Source organism: Talpa occidentalis, unplaced genomic scaffold, assembly GCF_014898055.3.
Source record: "Talpa occidentalis isolate TD23 unplaced genomic scaffold, MPIMG_talOcc4v2.1 talOcc4.14, whole genome shotgun sequence".
NCBI classification, from domain to species: Eukaryota; Metazoa; Chordata; class Mammalia; order Eulipotyphla; family Talpidae; genus Talpa; species Talpa occidentalis.
The window spans coordinates 64,237,371-64,256,768 of record NW_023601433.1 but is presented as its reverse complement, the minus strand read 5'-3'; the positions used below and the strand labels follow the sequence as shown (position 1 = coordinate 64,256,768).

Here is a 19,398-nt window from a genome sequence, read left to right as displayed (position 1 = left end):
AAAATGAACTTTGAGTTGTTTCACTGATGCAAGGAACATCCATTTTCTTATTAAATGGGGCAAATTCATTGGTACTCCAACAGTACATTAGCTGTTTGATCCAATAAAATGCTTGAGTCAAGGGCAGAATTATTAATTAGAAGAGAATTACTAATCATTGGGACCACCACTATATTTACATATTACTCTAAATTAAAAATAAGTAAATAATAAACAAACAAATAAATAAATAAATAAAATTAATGAACAACAATAGGCCAAAATTAGGAGATATTTATGTACAGCAAACCCCTGTTCACCTAATCAATCCTAAAGTGACATGAAGAAGCTGTTTATTTTGGTACACCTTTCTTTGCTAAACCCACAGAAATGTCGTTAGTTTGCATGCATGAGTTTTACATAAAGAAACAAATCAAAGTGATAAAAATGTTGCTGTCATTCAATTTTAGTTATTATTTATGTAGCGTTTGTATCTTCTGTTATGGCATTAACATTACTGCTAATTTTCTGTCACCTTTTGTTTTCTTAGTGTGTGGTGGGTCCCTTACAAATTCCCCTAATGGAAACTTTTCTTCTCCTGGCTATGATGGAGTCAGTAATTACTCAAGAAACCTAAACTGTGAATGGACTCTCAGCAATCCAAATCAGGAAAATTCATCCATTTACATCAATTTTGACGACTTTTACCTTGAAAGTCACCAAGACTGTCAACTTGATGTCCTCGAATTCCGAGTGGGTGAGTTTAGTCAAGGAACATGTTTCCACATTTATCGACAGTATTTGTCTTATGCCTGGCGACCACCAACAATGAAGGGAATCATATCACTAATAAATATATATAAGCTCCAAAATAGTCTTCAAACCAAAGCTTAATTCTGTGTTGTGCCCAGCTGAGGAAAGCATGCCCTATGAACAGTGGGATCTGTCAGTGTTTACTGTAGTTCTCAGTCTGATGTAAGTAAGACTTACCCAGGAGAGATTCTTTTTGTCTCTGATGTTTTAATGAGTTCTGCAGCTATCGCCTACTACTCAAGACTCCTTTTCTGAAGACAGGAATGCAGCATGGTCAGAATGCATTGGTGTTTTATTTAACTTACAAGATTCAAAAGATGATGTAAAATTCAAATTAGGCCTTAGAAATCTAGAGAAGTTTTGCAGATGGAGAAAACACATGGAAGATATTTGGAGAATTATCCCCAAAGCAGTCTTTGTTTTCATGAGAGAAATGGGTTGAGTTGTACTTGGTAAACCATAATCTTGTAAGGATTAAAAAAAATCTTTATTTGTAGAAGATGAATACATTTTAGTTCTTTCCTACAGTGAAATAACTTAAAGGTATAGGATCACACCCAGTGGGTACTCTTTTCTCAATTGAAAAAAATCAATAGAGTAAATAACAGTGTAGATAATCTAGGCTGGCTAAGGTTCACTGAGTTCCACATTTTTGCAAAATGTAAAGAAAAGGGGGCAGAAAGCAGTAGAAGCTAATATAGTCAGCTGGTAGCAATATTTATGGGAAACTACAGAAATCAATCGGGATTTGAGAACATGGAAGAATTTTTTAAGAAGGAAAATTTGATGAAGTCTGTGGTCACAGACCAACTGCCTTAAGCAGGAAAATCATCTGGTCTCTCTAAGGAAAATGAATCTTAGAAGGCTTATGTAGGAAATGGAACGTGTAGTCTGAGATTATTCTCCATGTGATTCTGATAAATCCTTACCACCTCCACCTGGCTCAAAGTCACTAACTTATAGAATCAAGCAGAACAGCTTTATATTGTCAATGAGCTAAAGGCAATCTTCTCTTTAAAAGACATTCAAAGTACTATATTTTATTGACTTATATGATTAGTGACGGTCTGATGTTAATCAAATAGGTTGTGTCAAATCTGTAGGTGCTTTATAAATATTAATCAAATTATTGTGAATAATAATCTTCACAAAAACACTCAGTTCCAAATCCAGTCCTGACTAGTGAATACTCTGTTCATCTTGTTTGATTAAATACAGTGAAGAAATCTTTAAAATTGTATGTAATTATTACTTTTATTTTGATGATATCCTTTGTCACTAATATTATAATACTTTTACTCCCTAAATAACAAAGAGCATATCCAAATGTAGGGGCAGGACAGGACACAGTGCAGGTTTTCTGATCCCATGCAGACCGGGTAAAGGAGGAGTCAGAGTCCTCAGCGGTTTTTTGCAGGTCTTTTATTGGGGTTCACCAGACATATGGCAGGCAGGGGTGCTGGGGGGCCGGGAGGCTGGCAGTCCTCCCAGCCCCCAGCAAATCCTCACTCTGTCTGGGCAATCTGGTGTTCTCTGCTTCTGCTTCTCGTGGTTCTCTTTCGGCTTCTGCTTCGGCTTCTCCTGGCGTCCCCTTGACGCTGCCCTTAAAAAGCACAGTCTTAGCGCAGGTGTACCCACTTCAGGTGCCCGCCATCAGGCACGCATTCAGGATGACAGGGTTCCCCCATCTATCCTGATGGCGGGAGGGCAGAAAAGCCTGATTTTTCTTTACCCTACACCAACTAATTTAAAAATTAGTTGCATCTCTGTTTAAACATGCTAAAGCAACTATGAAAACAAAAACTGAAAAAAAATCAGCACTTACAGTAGAGGAAACAGCCCATACCAAAAAAGTGTGTGTGTGTGTGTGTGTGTGTGTGTGTGTGTGTGTGTGTAAGAGAAATTCACCCAGTTGGAGGGACTTTTTCTTTGGCAGGTGACAAAAATAGAAACTTTGTGAAATGTTTGCAATCATATTTTAATTGTATGTCAGTTAATAGCTTATAATGGCTTTTATTATTCATTCTTGATGAATTTATTGACTTTATTTTTCAAAATTTATATAAATAATAGCACCATGTTATTATGTTCAGATAATGCTGATGGACCTTTGATATGGAGACTTTGTGGATCTTCAAAACCTGCAGTGCCATTGGTTATACCTTATCCTCAAGTATGGATACATTTTGTCACCAATGAACGTATAGAAAACATTGGATTCCATGCAGAGTATTCCTTTACAAGTAAGACACAAGACACAAACTCTCAAACTCTGGCAATTAATAATGGGTAAAAGATCTCACAAATATTTTGTTAAATTTATTTATAGGTAGCTATTAATTTTGTTGCTAATGTCAGTAAGACATTCCAAGTTATAGATTCTGCTTGACAGTAGTTGATATACAAAATGTCAAAATTTGTAAATTAGTCTTTAGCCCAGTGATCTTGCTATACTTTTATTAATTTTAGTATTTTTTCTATAGGTTGTCTTTGATTATTCTGTGTAAACAATCATTTCTTCTGAAAATGATAGTATTATTTTTCTTTCCATATCAATACTCTTTCTTCTTCTTGTCTTATTTCTCTACCTAAGACCACCATGTAATGTTGAATGGAAGGGGTAATGCGACCATCTAATGTGAATGCCTGACATTTCATTATTAAAATATTTTTGTTTGCTCTTAGGTTTTCCATAAATACTCTTTATCAGATCAAAGAGAGTCCCTTCTAATTCTTCACATATGTTTTGTTTGTTCTTTTACTATTAAGGGGCATAAGATTTCATCAAATGATTTTCCTTCATTGTTGAAATGATACTATTTTTTTCCTTTTTTAATATGTTAATATGATAAATAAAAGATTTTTCTATTTTTAAGTCATCTTTTCATTTCCAGGGTAAACCCTACTTGGTCATGATGTGTCTCCAACTATATGAATGGATAGTAGTCATTATTGTTTTGTGTTGGATTTTCATCTGTCACATTCAGTTTGTGCCTAAAAATTCAGCCCAAGACAGATGGCAGTACTCCTTGCTGCTTTCCTATGTCATTGAAATTTTCCTAACCCTTTTTAACTAACATGCAAGACTTTGCAAAGTCTCAGTTCCAATCCTTCCTTTTGCAGGGGTCTAAATCCAAATGTTCTTCTTCCTGGTGATCAAAACCTCAGACCCTCACCCCTGGAGCCACAGATTAGTTCTGCATCCTCTCAGACTGATACTGTCCCCATGAGATTAATCCTTGGAATTTGAGTACCCTTATTATTTTGGATATTCTTTTATTCCCACTAAGTTTGGCTATAAATTGATGTATGTTTCGGTTATAGTTTTATCTAACTTATTTGTGTGTTATACTCAAATGATTGGTTGGGAAAGGGTAAGATTACTCACTCAACTATCTCACCAGCTGATTTTTCTTCAGCAGACTGAGAGAAAAGAGATAGGCTACAGGATGCAGTATTATTAGTATCGAACATCAGACTATACTATGCTTTAGAAATGTGTCTGTTTTTCAGCTTCTCATGAAAATGTGTGCTGTGATAGCTGTCTTCAAAAATGTACTTATTAGCAAATGACAGTCTTTAGTGATGGAACCCATCATGTTGTACAAACATATTTATCTTCTCTGACTGGCCTAGTTTTTTCAAGAAATGGGATGTTGTTTATTTTAGTCATAGTGCATTGACTGTCAGTTGTACGCATGTTTATTCTCCAGCTATGGTGTAGATTAGCTTCCTTCTCCTTTGTACTAAACTTGAGCCAGTTCTCAGTATGTAATTCTTTTTAACACTACATGGGATTCTGTTTATTTCTAATCTTCTACCAAGTTTTACTTTGCTTTCATTCAATTTTATCAATTTATTCATTTTTTGTCTCTCTTTACTTCCAAATTGTCCAGTATTTAGTAAGGTAATTAGTATCTTTTTTAATCATTAAATGAGAATATAAATATTATATCATGTATATACTATATATACACATATGTATACACTATGCACACAATATATATGTGTAAAGTATACACATACATTTATAAGTGTATATATATATATATATATATACACACTTAATCATTAAGTATGATGGCTGTACTACTTACTTTGGATTGTAGGGTTGTGTTTTTTCTTCTCTGTTATTTAACAGGTTACAAATTTAATTTCAGACTGTGGTGGGATACAAATAGGTGAGAGTGGAGTCATCACAAGCCCCAACTATCCAGCTTCTTATGACAGCTTGACCCACTGTTCTTGGTTGTTGGAAGCCCCACAAGGCCATACCATCACTGTAAGTTCTGATGACAGATTAAAATACTTCTGAGACTATAGAAAAGTAACATGTCCTGTGTGGAAACAGAGTTTTTTAAATAAGCAAGTGATTAGAATAGGCTTTGATCCTGCAATCAGATCATTTCTCCCTAAAATTCTCTTATTAGATAGAGCACATACATTGGCATCTACAAGTTTACAATTAATGAAGAATGACGTCTTCTTTTCAAGCACAGGAGAAGCTATATCTAGGAGAGCATTCCCCATCCAGGAGTATTCATGTTTCTGAGTTGTCACTCCACCCCAGAGGACTGAGATGGTCACCTTAATGACTGCAGTTTTGGAAGATCCCCTCTCAATATTTCCAAGAACAATTTCAATAAGGAAATAGAAAGGGAAGCACAGGAGAAATAAATAAGAGACAAATACAAATTTACATATATTAACCTAAAAATTTAAGCATAAAACAAAAATAAGATAGATGTGAACATCATATCTAACTCTAGCTAGATAATCTTATAGAAAAAATGTTTATTTTTTAGTCATTTTTTTTTTCTCTTCCAGCTGACATTTAGTGACTTTAATATTGAAACCCATGTGACCTGTAGTTGGGACTCTGTCACCGTCAGGAATGGAGGTTCTCCAGGATCGCCTATAATAGGACAATACTGTGGAGACTCAAACCCCAGGCCAATCCAGTCTGGTTCCAACAAACTAGTGGTGATTTTTAACTCAGACCATTCGGTGCAAAATGGTGGATTTCATGCAACATGGAGCACACAAACTTTAGGTAAAAACCACATTCCCTATGCTTACTGTCTTTTTAAATCAATTTTTAGAACTTTATCAACAAATTTAAAAAGTATGCATTTAGGGCCTCCCCAGTGGCGCAGCAGTTGAGCGCTGGGTTGCGAAGCTGGCTGTGGCCTCTGCGGCACCAGTTTGATCCCCGGCTGCTCCTCGGCCACCAGAGGAGGGTCCCACATGGCGCACAGACCTCTCCTGCCGCCCGCTGCTCCCTTCAGCAGTGTACTTTGGTCCTTCTGCCTGCTCTGCTCCCCGCTCTGGCTCTGGTGAATTCTCTCACCCTCCCGCGCTTCTGACTGTACCCAGTGCATGTATAAACAAAAACAAACAAACAAACAAATAAATAAATAAATAAATAAAATGCCTCTATAAAAAAATATATTAAAAAAAGTATGCATTTAATACCTAAACTCTATTAACGCAATTCTAAATGTCTTTATCACCTCATAAGGAAGACACAATATCAGTACATACATACTTTTTCCATTTTGCGTGGGCAGAAACTGAGGATAAATGGGTTGATAATCTGACAGGTAGCATATCTGATAATCAATGGAGTCAGTGTTTGATTAAAGATAGTAGAGCCAGAAACTTTTCCCTTCAAATTTTATTAATTTACAAAAGCTATAATTTGGGGAATATAGCTTCACACCTCAACTTGTTCATCTGCTTTACTAGCCTTGCATCAAAATTCCAGTGCCAATGCTCTATCACATTTCACTTTTTATGCCCTTCTACCCCTCCCCTCCACCTGCCCTCTGGTAACTACTGTATTTTCCCCAAAGCGTAAGAGTTATTTTTGTTGTGTTTATCTTAATACTTCTCATGCTGCCTCTATAAGAATTTTCTGTTATCCATAACAGAAAATATGAATTAGAATCACAATTAGTTTAAAATATGTGGAGCTTGGAGGCACAATGCTGAGTGGTTAACTGAGTGCAAGGAGATAAGTATTCCATATTATGGGGAACCTTGACTTCTGTACTACCCCTTGAGAAATGAGGGGCCATTGAGGAGTTTTGAAAAGCAAAATGGCAGATCAAATCCATGATTTAGAATGAACACTCTGACTATAGTGTGTGGCAAAATAGCATTGATGATTTGATTTCAACAGAGTGGCTTTTAAAGTATAAACTTCATGGAAATTCCCAGAAAATACAAAAACTTGCATCAAGTATTTAAGTTAGGATTTCTTTAAAGTCTTGTAATCTCTCTCTCTCTCTCTCTCTCTCTCTCTCTCTCTCTCTCACACACACACATATACACACACAAACACACACACATACAAACACACACACATACAAACACACACATACACATTCTCATGACAATTCTTTCTAGGAGAGTCAGTTACAATGCAGGCCTGTACAGAATGAATCCAAATGTCCCTTATTAAGCAACTAGTTGCTGTTGAAATCAGAGGGGAGTATTAGATGAACTACTAGTTTTCCAAGGGTTTAGAAACAAAAGATATGGGAAATATTCTTTAACTTCATTTTGTTTCGAGTTCGTATTTTGCTCTTTTGACTTTTCTTCAGTATATGTATTAATAATTCTAGGTATTTCTTTCAATCCATGTAATTTATTTTCAGCCATCAAAATTTCAATATAAGTGAGTAAAATTACTTACTGGAAGAATTTTCCCCTGCTCTAAATCATTTCTCTAGGTCTGTATGTTATGTTAAAGCAAAATCACATATTTGTATAGACTTATATTCGCATGTGTTAATGGTAATAAAGTACTGAACTTGGGATTAGCAGATCATACTCTTTAGCCTCAAGGGAAGCAAAAATTATTGTTATTGTATGAAATTATTGTTATTGTTATAGTTTGCTGCAGAATAGAAATCTGTCTTCTTTATGGCAAGGATTAGTTGTTTCAGGTAGCCAAGTACAGGTATAACAAAGTAGTAACAGTGGGAGTTTCCTTTGAACTGAGTGAGAATTTCTGTATTCCTGCCTAAAACCTAATGAATCATGTGAGAAGGATGAAGTGAAATCTTACCTTTAGAAATGTGTCTTCTCTAGATGTCTTGGATTACAAAAAATATCTTCCTAATTTATTGCCAAATTAATAACTTTTTTCATGATAACTTTTCAGGTTGTGGAGGGACACTTCATTCACATAATGGCACAGTCAGGTCTCCTCACTGGCCCCAAAACTTTCCCGAGAACAGCAGATGTTCCTGGACTGTCATTGCTCATGAAAGTCAACATCTGGAGATCAACTTTGACAACAATTTCCTAATCCCCAGTGGTGACGGACAGTGTCAGAACAGCTTTGTGAAGGTGAGTGCAGTGGTTTATTTAATTGAAATCACACTGGCTTAATGAACATAAATGTTTAAACTAGAGATGACTTACTGCCTCTTGAAATAAGAAAGCAATAATTTTGCTGCTTGGATTCTAAATTGAAGAAAAATGTGGGAACCTTAGCTATTAGAAGTTAAATTGTGCTGTGAATTTTCATTTGCTAACATGTAGGCAAAGTAATTTAATTAAGGAGATTGTTTTCTGGCCTTATTACATTCTCGCAAGCACTTACATTTCTTCTTTTCTGTGGAAATTAAAGAGAGAGTCAGATTTTTGTTTGTTTTCTTTCTTATTGTTTTCTCTCTTCTTTTTTCTAATAGATCCTCAAGAACAAAACAAATATAAAACAACATCACAGGAAAAATTTAAGTATGCTATAGTAGTGATGGAAGGTTAAGATGTAGCTAATGCCAGCCTTCACCTGGGCCTTAAGTGCCCACAGACTGAAAAGACTATAAGAGACCCATGTATATAATTTATTAAGATTCCTTTATTTTCATCATTGAAAAGTAGTGATAACCCAGACAATAATCTTTAATACTTGGAGGTTTACAGTCATTGGAGATGGAATTTTTTATTTTTAAAAATATTTTTCATTGCAATAAATGTTTTTCATACATTTTGAGAAAAAATGGCAGTAGATCAATCAATAAGACTTTCTCTAAAGTCACAAATACTGCTCATGTGGCCCTGACATCTCTTTCATTGACCTAGGAACATAATGACTATTATAAATTCATTTCGTCTGTACTGTTTTACATCTGGTACATCATAGCTCTAAGAGGTTATGCTTTTAGCAGCAAGGACATAGGCCTTAAATTCACATTAGTCTGGACTCCATTCAGCTAATTAAATATTTGGGCTTTAAATTACTCAACCATAAAAAAGAGAATAGTTTGCTGCATTAAGCATTAGCAGTAATAGGATATAATAACATAAATAGTCCTCAGCACTTGGAATGTAAAACTACCTAATGAGTAGTAGTTTGGCAGTTTCTTATAAAACTGAATGTGTATTTACTATAAAATCCAGTAATTGCACTCATGGGCCTTTGTCCCAGAGTAATGAAAACTGTCTACACAAAATCTTACATACAAATGCTCACAGCAGCTATATTTATAATAGTCAAAAACAAATTCATGCAAATGTCCTTCAATAAGTAAATGGTTAAATGAATTCTGGTACCTAAATATCTGGGGTACAACTTCTTAGTAAAAAGAAACTGTTGACAGACTAAAAATTTCAACAAATTTTACCAAATTTCACTTGGTAAATTATGCCAAGTGAAAAAAGTCAATCCTGAAAGGCTACATCCTCCATTGTTCACTTATATTTTTGAAATGAAAACATTTAGAAAAGGAGGCTAGACAGACAGAGGTTAAAGACACAGGGGTGCCAGATGAATTGTGTGTGATTAGAATATGGCCTCTGGAGGAAACCCTGTGGTGTTGGAACTGTTCAGTATCTTGAATGTGGTGACATGTAAATTATATTTAACTAAATGCATATACATACACATGAATACAAGTAAAATTGAATAAAAAGTGTGGATTGCATCAGTGTAAATATCCTGATTATATTATACAGTATTTTTGTAAGATATCAGTGTTAGAGGAAACTAAGAAATGTGTACAAGGAATTTCTCTATATTACATCTTATATGCATGTGAATCTACAAATATTTCATCCTTTCTTCAAAATGCACCCTAAAATTCAGCACTGCCAGGGTTTCTTCTATAATTTATTCTAATAAATGCTAATTACATGTATACTTGAAATTCATGTCTTCTTTCTTTAAGCTCCACAAATTTATTAATTTCAATGGATTTTGTCTTGGTAAATGTCCTATGTTTGCACCCCACAATTGCCATCACCTAGAAAAATTTGTAAGCACTACGGTAGCACATATTGTTACTCTGTCTCCCTTGGTTTCTAGCAAGCTCAGCTACATTAGGAGTTAAAAGAAAACTAGTTGGTTATATATTTTATACATATATATTTTAATTAATTCTACTTACACGAAAGTGAACTCAATCTTCTTGAAAGACACAAGAATAGGATGTGCTATTAAAAAGCAATTTGAAAAAAAAAAACCTCATAAGAAAATATTACAGATATATGCATGTGTTTTATTTCCTATTCCCTTTAGTTCTTCATATACCTGAGTACCATTAACATCCAGCTTAAGCATATGAAAAAATTGGTAGGTGAAAACCTCAAGTATTAAGTAATATATATGGCTCTTCTAGGTGTGGGACGGAACTGAGGAGGCTGACAAAGCCCTGTTAACCACCAGCTGTGGGAACGTAGCTCCCGGTTCCATCATCACTCCAGGAAACACATTCACTGTTGTGTTCCAGTCTCAGGAGGCCCCAGCTCAGGGCTTCTCTGCATCCTTTGTGAGCCGTAAGTAGCACTGAAAACCACAATGAGAGGTCCTTAAAGGCGTGTGACCACCACAATCAGGCTTCAAGGAGAGAAGGGGATTTCACGGAATTGTAGGTTAAAGGGGAAGAGCATGCATGGGCCACCTAAACCTGAGAATACCCTTTCCTCAGAAATCAGCAAGAATGGAACCGAATTCAACAATTGGTCAATTGAGAGCAGTTGTAAAATGCCTAAGTTCTATAGTCCATAGTCATCATCTAGAAATTACCCCAAAACACTGAGTATGGCATGAATTGGGCAAAGCTCAGGAGGATGATAAGACTTAAGTGTTTAGAATGTAGCACATTAACTACCTGTATTGAAATCAACTAGGGCTTTCAATCCAAGGTTTCAATCAAGGATCGAACTCATGCTGCCAAGGCTGCGGATTGCTTCATAGTGCGGTGCTTAACCCCTTGCGCAACCAGGGAGGCCCTAGTAAAAAGTTTGATGAAAGAAATTAGAGGAAATTAGAGGAAATAAATGCAGTGAACAAGGATTTCAGAATGAAGGTAGTGTAAAGGCAGTAATGAAGGTAGCTCTGCCCTAATCGTAGGTCTTCACTTGTTTTCTATGTATGTGTGTATGTGTGCATTTTAATATCATTTTAAAATGATACCAATATTTTCATCTGGGATACATCAAGGAGTGATGTGGAATAACTAATTTAGTGATTACATGAAAACAAATATCTCATTAGTGATAAAAAATAGTTCTCTATCTTTCTAACACCAGGGACTTGTGTGAGATTTTGATGAGTTCATATGACAAATTCAACCATTTTTGTAAATGCAGGTATTCTTTTTATGGCCAGATTGATATGGTAATTAAAATGACATCAATTTCTAATAATGTAATAAGATAAGCATTAAATGTACTGATTAGCTACAAATCAGTATTATTTCCTTATGTGAGCCACACTAAGTCCTCCCTAAATTATCCTTTCTTTAATATCTTAAAATTAATTGATTTGCGGGTCTCCCCGGTGGTGCAGCGGTTGAGCGCTGGGTTGCGAAGCTGCCCGCAGCCTCTGCAGCGCCGGTTCGATCCCCAGCTGCTCCCTGGCCACCAGAGGAGGGTCCCACAAGGCGCGCAGACCTCTCCTGCCGCCCGCTGCTCCCCTCAGCAGCGTGCTTCGGTCCTTCTGCCTGCTCTGCTCCCCGCTCTGGCTCTGGTGAATTCTCTCACCCTCCCACGCTTCTGACTGTACCCCGTGCTTGTATAAATAAATATAAATAAATAAATAAAAATAAATCTTAAAAAAAAATTAATTGATTTGCAATGGTCTTATGGTAAACTTTCTACTATCCAGCCCAAAACTCTGCAGCATTTTCTAAAAATATATAATGTTCTTATTTTGTATGTGTAAATCAGAGCAGATTTTAAATCAGAGCAGATTATGTCAGGGAATATGTCTCTTGAGAATTTAGGAAATCTCAGTCTTTCCCTCATTGATAAAAAGATGCTATGTGCAAGAACAAATACCCTCATAATATCTTTTTCTTTCCATATAGGATGTGGCAGAAATTTCACTAAACCTTCAGGTTACATTATTTCTCCAAACTACCCAAAGCAATATGACAACAACATGAATTGCACCTACATCATAGAAACTGATCCTTCCTCTGTGGTCCTCTTGACTTTTATATCATTCCATTTGGAAGGTAAGTTTCTGCTTATGTAATTTCTTAATAAACAAATGACTGATAAGTAAATAGACTAAAGACATCATCTTAAGAAAATATTAAAAATGTTAAGAGTATATTTAATGTAAACTTGATTAAGATTCTATCCAGTAATTTAAGAATACATGTGCTGTCCTATATATTCCATGGAGAAGTAAAAACACAATATAAGAACTTTAATAACACAAGTATCATTTATTTTAAACAATGTTTAAAAAAGTTTGAAATGTATTGCATGTTAATGGTTTTTTTAATTTGTGTTTACACTCGATACTCATACGTGTGCAGACACATACTTATTGCATGCACACACTATAATTAACATAAGAAATGATCTTGCCCAGTCAAAGTAAGTACTCAGTAAATGTTGAGTGAGTGAATAAATTAATAAAATTAGTATCTGTACTCAACCTTTATTAAATATTACCACAGCACACCCTTTCATCTCCATTCTCTTTTATATCTTCATCAATCCTGTGGGTATTGTGAAATCACTAATCACAAGCACCCCTTTGGGTTTATTCCTTTATTCTAGGGAATGGGGTATTACAAAAAGAGCAATGGAGAGTGGAACTGCTGGTTTGACTTGGCTCTTACCACAAACTTGACATTGAATGTATGCTATGACATCGCAAAAAAGATCCCTTCAAATAGATGGGTATTTTCAACTACTCAGCCACGTGTTAGTACTTGCGTATTTTCTCTTTTGAAAAATTTGCCATCAATTTAGATTGTATTTAATCACTAAATACATACTGTTCACCTAGTCCTAGACACTCTATGAAAGTCAATGGGATATTATGCAGAAGATGGAAGAAGTGTATGGAAAATATTGTGTTTCACTTTTATTTTTGAAAGTCAGGTTTATTTTTGTCACTGAGAGTACCACATAATATCTGTATAGAATTTTTTGTATTCAAAAGCATTCTCCTGTCAAATGGAAATAAAAATGTTTATCCCACCTTTAAAACAAACAAAAACATGATTTTGTTCAAATTAACTTTTTACTACTAAATTATAATTAATCTTGAATTTGCTAAGTTAGTTCTGCATAATCAATTTTTTTTTCTTTTTAGGTTAGTCTTTCATGGCAGCAAAAAGTTACACTTAACAAAAATATTTTATAGTATTCAGCATCTGGAAAATTTATGTTTCATAAAAATAGAAATGACATGTCAATGCTCATACAGTGATAAATTATACAATGCCTTTCTTTATACTTTTCTTATCACCTCCTTTTCCTATATCTCTACAAATGGTAGTTTCTAACATATATGATTTCTAGAAAATGCCAGCTACAAATTGATATTTACTGTTGTTAAATGGCATGTGAAATAAAATATCTTTTAGTATTTGCTAGCATTAAATCCCAACAATATAAAAACATGTTCATAATATATAATGTACTAAGGGAAGAGAAAACAATTTACATAAGATGATCCAATTTGTTATATTAAGTGATTTTGACTTCTATTAATAGACTTGTTAGTTTTCACCTATTTTAAAAATTTATTTTTTAAATGAAATAAATATCCTTATAATGGCTTGTGACATTTACTTTGTTACAAGTACTCAGAATTTTCAAACTGCTATGTGAATAATTTCTAGCTCTGGATTAATTGAATTATGGTGATTTTTCAAAAAGGGCAACATTAATTAAATTTATTTTATAATTATATTCTAATCACTAACTATATACATGCTGATGTTCATTGAATACCATCAACAAGCTAGAGATCTGTTTGCTGTAGTAGAGGAAACCTCCATCCATTTTCAGTGAGCCTGAGAAGTTCATGTTTAATATTGTGTGATAAAGCTGAGAATTGCTCTAAGGAAAAAATCACAGCTTTGTTATAGGAGCCTTTCTAGCTGCTGTAGGCCACAAAAACTGTTCCTGAGAGGATCCTTCCAAACAAGTAAGCATTGCTGAGCCCAACATACCAGCAGAGCTGCTGTTGACGTAGGCAGAGATGAGGGTTCCGACAGTCTGCTTTTTGGTAGGTGATAGTACAAATAAGTGGATTTGGCAAGAAAATGATAGATTATCCTATCCCAGGGAACCATGATGTCTACACACTGTGTATACTAAAGGCTGACAATTGGTTGGAAAACATTTTCCTCTTCAGGCAAATATACAGAATATACAACCACATACTCGTTTTCCAACAGGGAGTTCACAAATGTCAGTGACCAACAACTGAAGTAATTTACTTTAAAATATGTTATGATATTTTATGTTGCCCTGAGTTTCTCACTATTATTACATTTCTAATACTAGTCATCCTATGAACTTCAGATTCTCATTTTTTCTATATAATCATTACTGAAGTATGAAAATTCCAGGGTAATCAATTAAATGTTATGGAAGAAATTTTCATTTGCATATTTATGAGACCACTTTTTTCCAGAATGTAATCTCAAGACTAAAGTGAGTGTGTATTGTTGACAGTATCGTTAAAAGTCATAAAATAAAATAGGGAATTGACAAATTCAAAATGTTTCTTTTGGTCAAAAATGAAATACTAGAAACAGACAAAGAGCTAACAAAGCACAAGTGAGAAACTATCAATGCCTGTATATATTTTGGAAGCAGATGCTATTTAAAAATTATTTTATTTTTCCAAATATTGAACAATATAAAAATATATTTTTTATGTTTTCGTTATTCATGTGACCAAGTAGATGCCTCCAAGTTTGGGGGAAAATTATAAACTTATTTTCAAATTCATAATAAAGCACCTAGCAGATAAGGTAAACTAAGGCAAGCCAATGCCTTCTTTTCTTTGATTTTTCTATCATTAAAAGTGGGTAATAAGGGCCTCCCCGGTGGCGCAGCGGTTAAGCGCTGGGTTGCGAAGCTGGCCGCAGCCTCTGCAGCGCCGGTTCGATCCCCGGCTGCTCCCAGGTCACCGAAGGAGGGTCCCACATGGCGCGCAGACCTCTCCTGCCGCCCGCTGCTCCCCTCAGCAGTGTACTTCGGTCCTTCTGCCTGCTCTGCTCCCCGTTCTGGCTCTGGTGAATTCCCTCACCCTCCCGCGCTTCTGACTGTACCCAGTGCTTGTATAAACAAAATAAACAAACAAACAAACAAATAAGTAAATAAATAAAACATGCCTCTATTAAAAAAAAAAAAGTGGGTAATAACATTTTCACACTTTGGTGATAAGGAGGGGTTTAGAAATTCTTAATTAAAAAATCTTGAACCTAGGGAAATTCTAAACTCAATTTTTCTCAGGTCCAGAGTAACTCTTGATAAAGGTTAGAAAGCAAAGTAACACACATCACATAAAAAACACCAGAAGTGTAAATGCTGCTTGTTGACCACTGGGGATGGTACCAAAAATGCCAAGAGGGTTAGGGCTAGCTTTTCAGAGAGGTCATGGGGATCGGGGAGGGTGAAAGGAAAAGGAGATCCTAACTAGTATTTGCCTAAATTTTCTTTTATTAATTTAGAAGTCCTGGTTTACAGGCCATACTTAATATAAAGCTAAAAGGGAAAAGGGGAAAAAAAATAGATTTCCCTTTTGTCACTTTTTTCTACCTAGAAGCACAATAACTGAGTTCTGTTGTTTTAGTTCACATTTTCCCTCATTTGATCCAAGTTTTTTTTTAAGTGCTATTACTCAATTGCTTACCATTTCTTCTCTTTGCTTTCTTAATTGTGTCTAAAGAAATAAGACTTTAGTGCCATCCATGTTGCTGCAAATTGCATGTGTTTATCTTTTTTGAATGCTGAGTAATATTCCATGGTGTATATGTACCACATCTTCTTGAGCCAGTCATCTATTTTTGGGCATTTAGGTTGTTTCCAAAGCTTAGCTATTGTAAATAGTGCTGCTATAAACATAGGAGTGCAGGTGCTCTTTGGAATTGATGTTTCTGTGTCCTTTGGGTAAATACCTAGGAGTGGAATTGCTGGATCATATGGAAGGGATCATGCTCAGCAAAATAAGCCAGAAAGAAAAAGAAAAATACCGGATGGTCTCACTCATAGCAGGAATCTAGAAAACTTAAATAAGAGACCAGGAAAAAGAATAACTATAAGAAAGTAAAAATCAAAATCAACAAACAACTATGAGCCAGAGACACTCTATGGGGGGTGGGGGGCAGGGAAAGGAGGGATTGGGGTCAAAATAAGGGGGTTGCAATTGTATGGGGAATATAAAAATAAAATTTAAATTTAAAAAATTAAATTAAATTAAATTAAAAAAAGAAATAAGACTTTAGGCACATTACACAATTCATTATTTTAGAAACCATTGGACAATGGTTCTTTTGAAATAATTCAAATTACTGATTTTTTTTCAAGTTTAGTCCTAGAGGAGACAGTTTAGTTTCTGTGAGATTTCTTGCTTGCCTTTGTTATAAGGCTTTATCTTCACACTTTCTGGGGTATAGTTCTGTACGAGCATGTGCTGCTCCCTCCTGGTGAATCGTTGCTCCATTTAGGAGCCCAGGCTCAATCTATTGTGACACAAATTAAATAAACATGGGGAACAGGCTCACGCATCACTGTCCCCTAATTAACCTATCTTCTGCAGAACACTGTTCTACTTTACTGAAAAGACTTATATATACTATTAAAATATTCCAACCAAAATGATCCCCCGCCCATCTCTAGTCCTCTTTGGCATCTCTGCCTCTCTGTAACTCTGAGGAAAAATTGCAGATGGGGTATAAATTCCTCAAGTTTATACTATTTGCTGAAACATCCATATTAACTTTCCTTTCAGTTCTCTCCAAGTTCTTGGAATTATAATGGGATTCAGAATGAAACATTGCTTTATAGTAAAGCCCAGAAGAATATAATAGAAATTATATTTCAATATGTTGGATAGAGTCATACTCTATTTCAAACAACAATTGCATTTCAAAGTTTTTCAGAAGGATAAGATAATCATAAAAACAAAGTTTTATACCCCAGAGATTCAGCAGTAACTACATAAAAAATCACTTATTGAAGGTAGGATTAAGGATGACTATAGACCAAGAAGAAGGTGTCAATTAAATTTCAAAGACTTCTCTTCTTGACAAGTTCGCATATGTCTGATTGACTTCCACATCTTGGTCGTAAGTTCAACTTTGAGATTCATCTGACTCCTAAAGAACTTTTTCCAAACATTGACTGATTTCTTTTCTCTTCTTGGAAGGTAATCAACCAATTGCATTTAACTATATACTAAATGACAGCTTTGTTTATATTTTGATTACATATTCAATTGATAGCCCCTGTGATTGTGGAAAAGTATCTAATATTATTTTTTCTGATATCCGCGGTCTTTGTCACCAAGTGTCTTCTTATTGAAGAATCAGACTGATGTCTTTGATCTAATGCAGTGATGTGATATGTTGAGCTTGAGAAAAAGATATGCATGTATTTGATATGAATTATTTGATACCTAATAACATATATATCTCATTTTCTTATATCTTACCTTGTTTATACTAATGCTTGAAATGTTTTGAGACTTTCAGTAACTTTGCCAAATTCTTATTGTATGTAATATCTGATTTCTTTTGCATAAAATTTGTAAGAACATTCTACTTAAGGAAATAGCTACTGGAAAGGATACACAAATATTTTACTCCATGAATCAGTTTGCCAATATCATGATTTTCACAATCTATTGTGTCAGGCTTTGGAAATTAGCAGATTGTCTTTAATGATGTGTTTAGTTATTTAATATTCTATTCCCATCTAGAAAAGAAAATCCACTCTCAGCTTCCTCTGCATTTTCTCTGCCCAAATCCCTTATTGTTGAATTTTTTTATAGATAATGAGTTTTGATTATGTCTCAGTATAGACATACCTTTGCTGATTTATGAATAACTTTTTAAATTGAAATCCTTTAATTTTTGAAACATAATTAACTTTAGGACATACTTTTCCTCATGTTTTACAGTCTTTCTATAATTTTCCAAGACACACACTGCTTTGATATCCTGTATCATTTGACCAAAAACTTAAAAATCAGCTTTCTAATACTTTCATTTTTATTGAGGTTAAATTGGTTTACAAAACGGTATGTGTTATAATATCACATTGCTTCTATTTATATGATAAGGCTACTACAGTTAAGTCTTTCATGTTTTTAACTGGTATATTTATGCCCAATTAAAAACACTTCTATTCCAGAACTTTCAAAATGAAAGAATTCTTTGAGATTTATCTAAGAAATACATATTTTTGTAAATTGCTTTAGTAAGGTATGATTGACATTCACATCGAATGTATACAACTCCATGAATTTGGAGACAAGTATGTATTCATGAAACTATTACAATATTTGCCATAAGCTTATGTCAAAGTTTCCTCCTGCCTCTTAAAGAATTGATACCTCAAGATTTTTTTAAGCTGGATGGAGACTTAACTAAGGAGCCAAATATGTCCCTAAAATGACTTGAGATATTAAAAAATATGTTTTCTGTAAGTTAATACACTGATTCCAAAAAGGAATGGAACATCTTAATGTACAAATGTGTAAAGCAAATGTATTCATCAAGAGTCTTTCAGTTACAAGTGGTAAAATAGAAATTACAGACAATAACAAGCAGAGATGAGAAAGTGGGACATTTGAATCCTCATCCATTGCTGATGAGATGTAACCTCTTTGGAACAGTCTTATAAGCCCTCAAAATGTTAAATATAGGGGCCTTCCTGGTGGTGCAAGGAATTAAGACAGCACTATGAAGCTATCCACAGCCATTGCAGCATGAGTTCGTTCCCAGCCAGGGACCTGACCCACATGGCACAGCAAACCTCTCCTGTCTCTCCTGCTACTCCCCTGAGCAGTGTATTTCAGTCAACCCGCCTGTTCTGTTCCCCACCATGTCTCTGGTGAATCCTCTCACCCACTGTACCTCTGGCCTGTACCCCAGTTCCTGTATGCATAAATAAATAAATCTTTAAAAAATGTAAATGAGTTAGGAAAGCAAACCAAAGGTCCATTAACTTCTAGAGGGATAGACAAAATAGGATCTATTAACACAACAGAATACTATTCATTTTTGAAAGCATGAGTACTAACATATACTGCAATGTAGGTGAACCTTTAAAAAACAATTTAAAAAGCAGTCATACAAAAAAGACTGAACGTTATATGGTACTGTT

The 19,398-nt window shown here is 34.8% G+C and overlaps 1 protein-coding gene across 2 annotated transcripts in view; it reads left to right on the top strand.

Moving 5' to 3' along the window:
• CUBN (cubilin) overlaps positions 1-19,398 on the top strand; it is a 225,935-nt gene that overhangs the window by 162,992 nt on the left and 43,545 nt on the right. For both annotated transcript variants that reach the window (XM_037510673.1, XM_037510672.1), the window contains exons 50-56: positions 530-736; positions 2,886-3,035; positions 4,953-5,074; positions 5,620-5,845; positions 7,964-8,151; positions 10,425-10,581; positions 12,117-12,266. In XM_037510673.1, the coding sequence (XP_037366570.1) occupies positions 530-736; positions 2,886-3,035; positions 4,953-5,074; positions 5,620-5,845; positions 7,964-8,151; positions 10,425-10,581; positions 12,117-12,266 (1,200 nt within the window). The remainder of the gene's footprint in view (positions 1-529; positions 737-2,885; positions 3,036-4,952; positions 5,075-5,619; positions 5,846-7,963; positions 8,152-10,424; positions 10,582-12,116; positions 12,267-19,398) is intronic.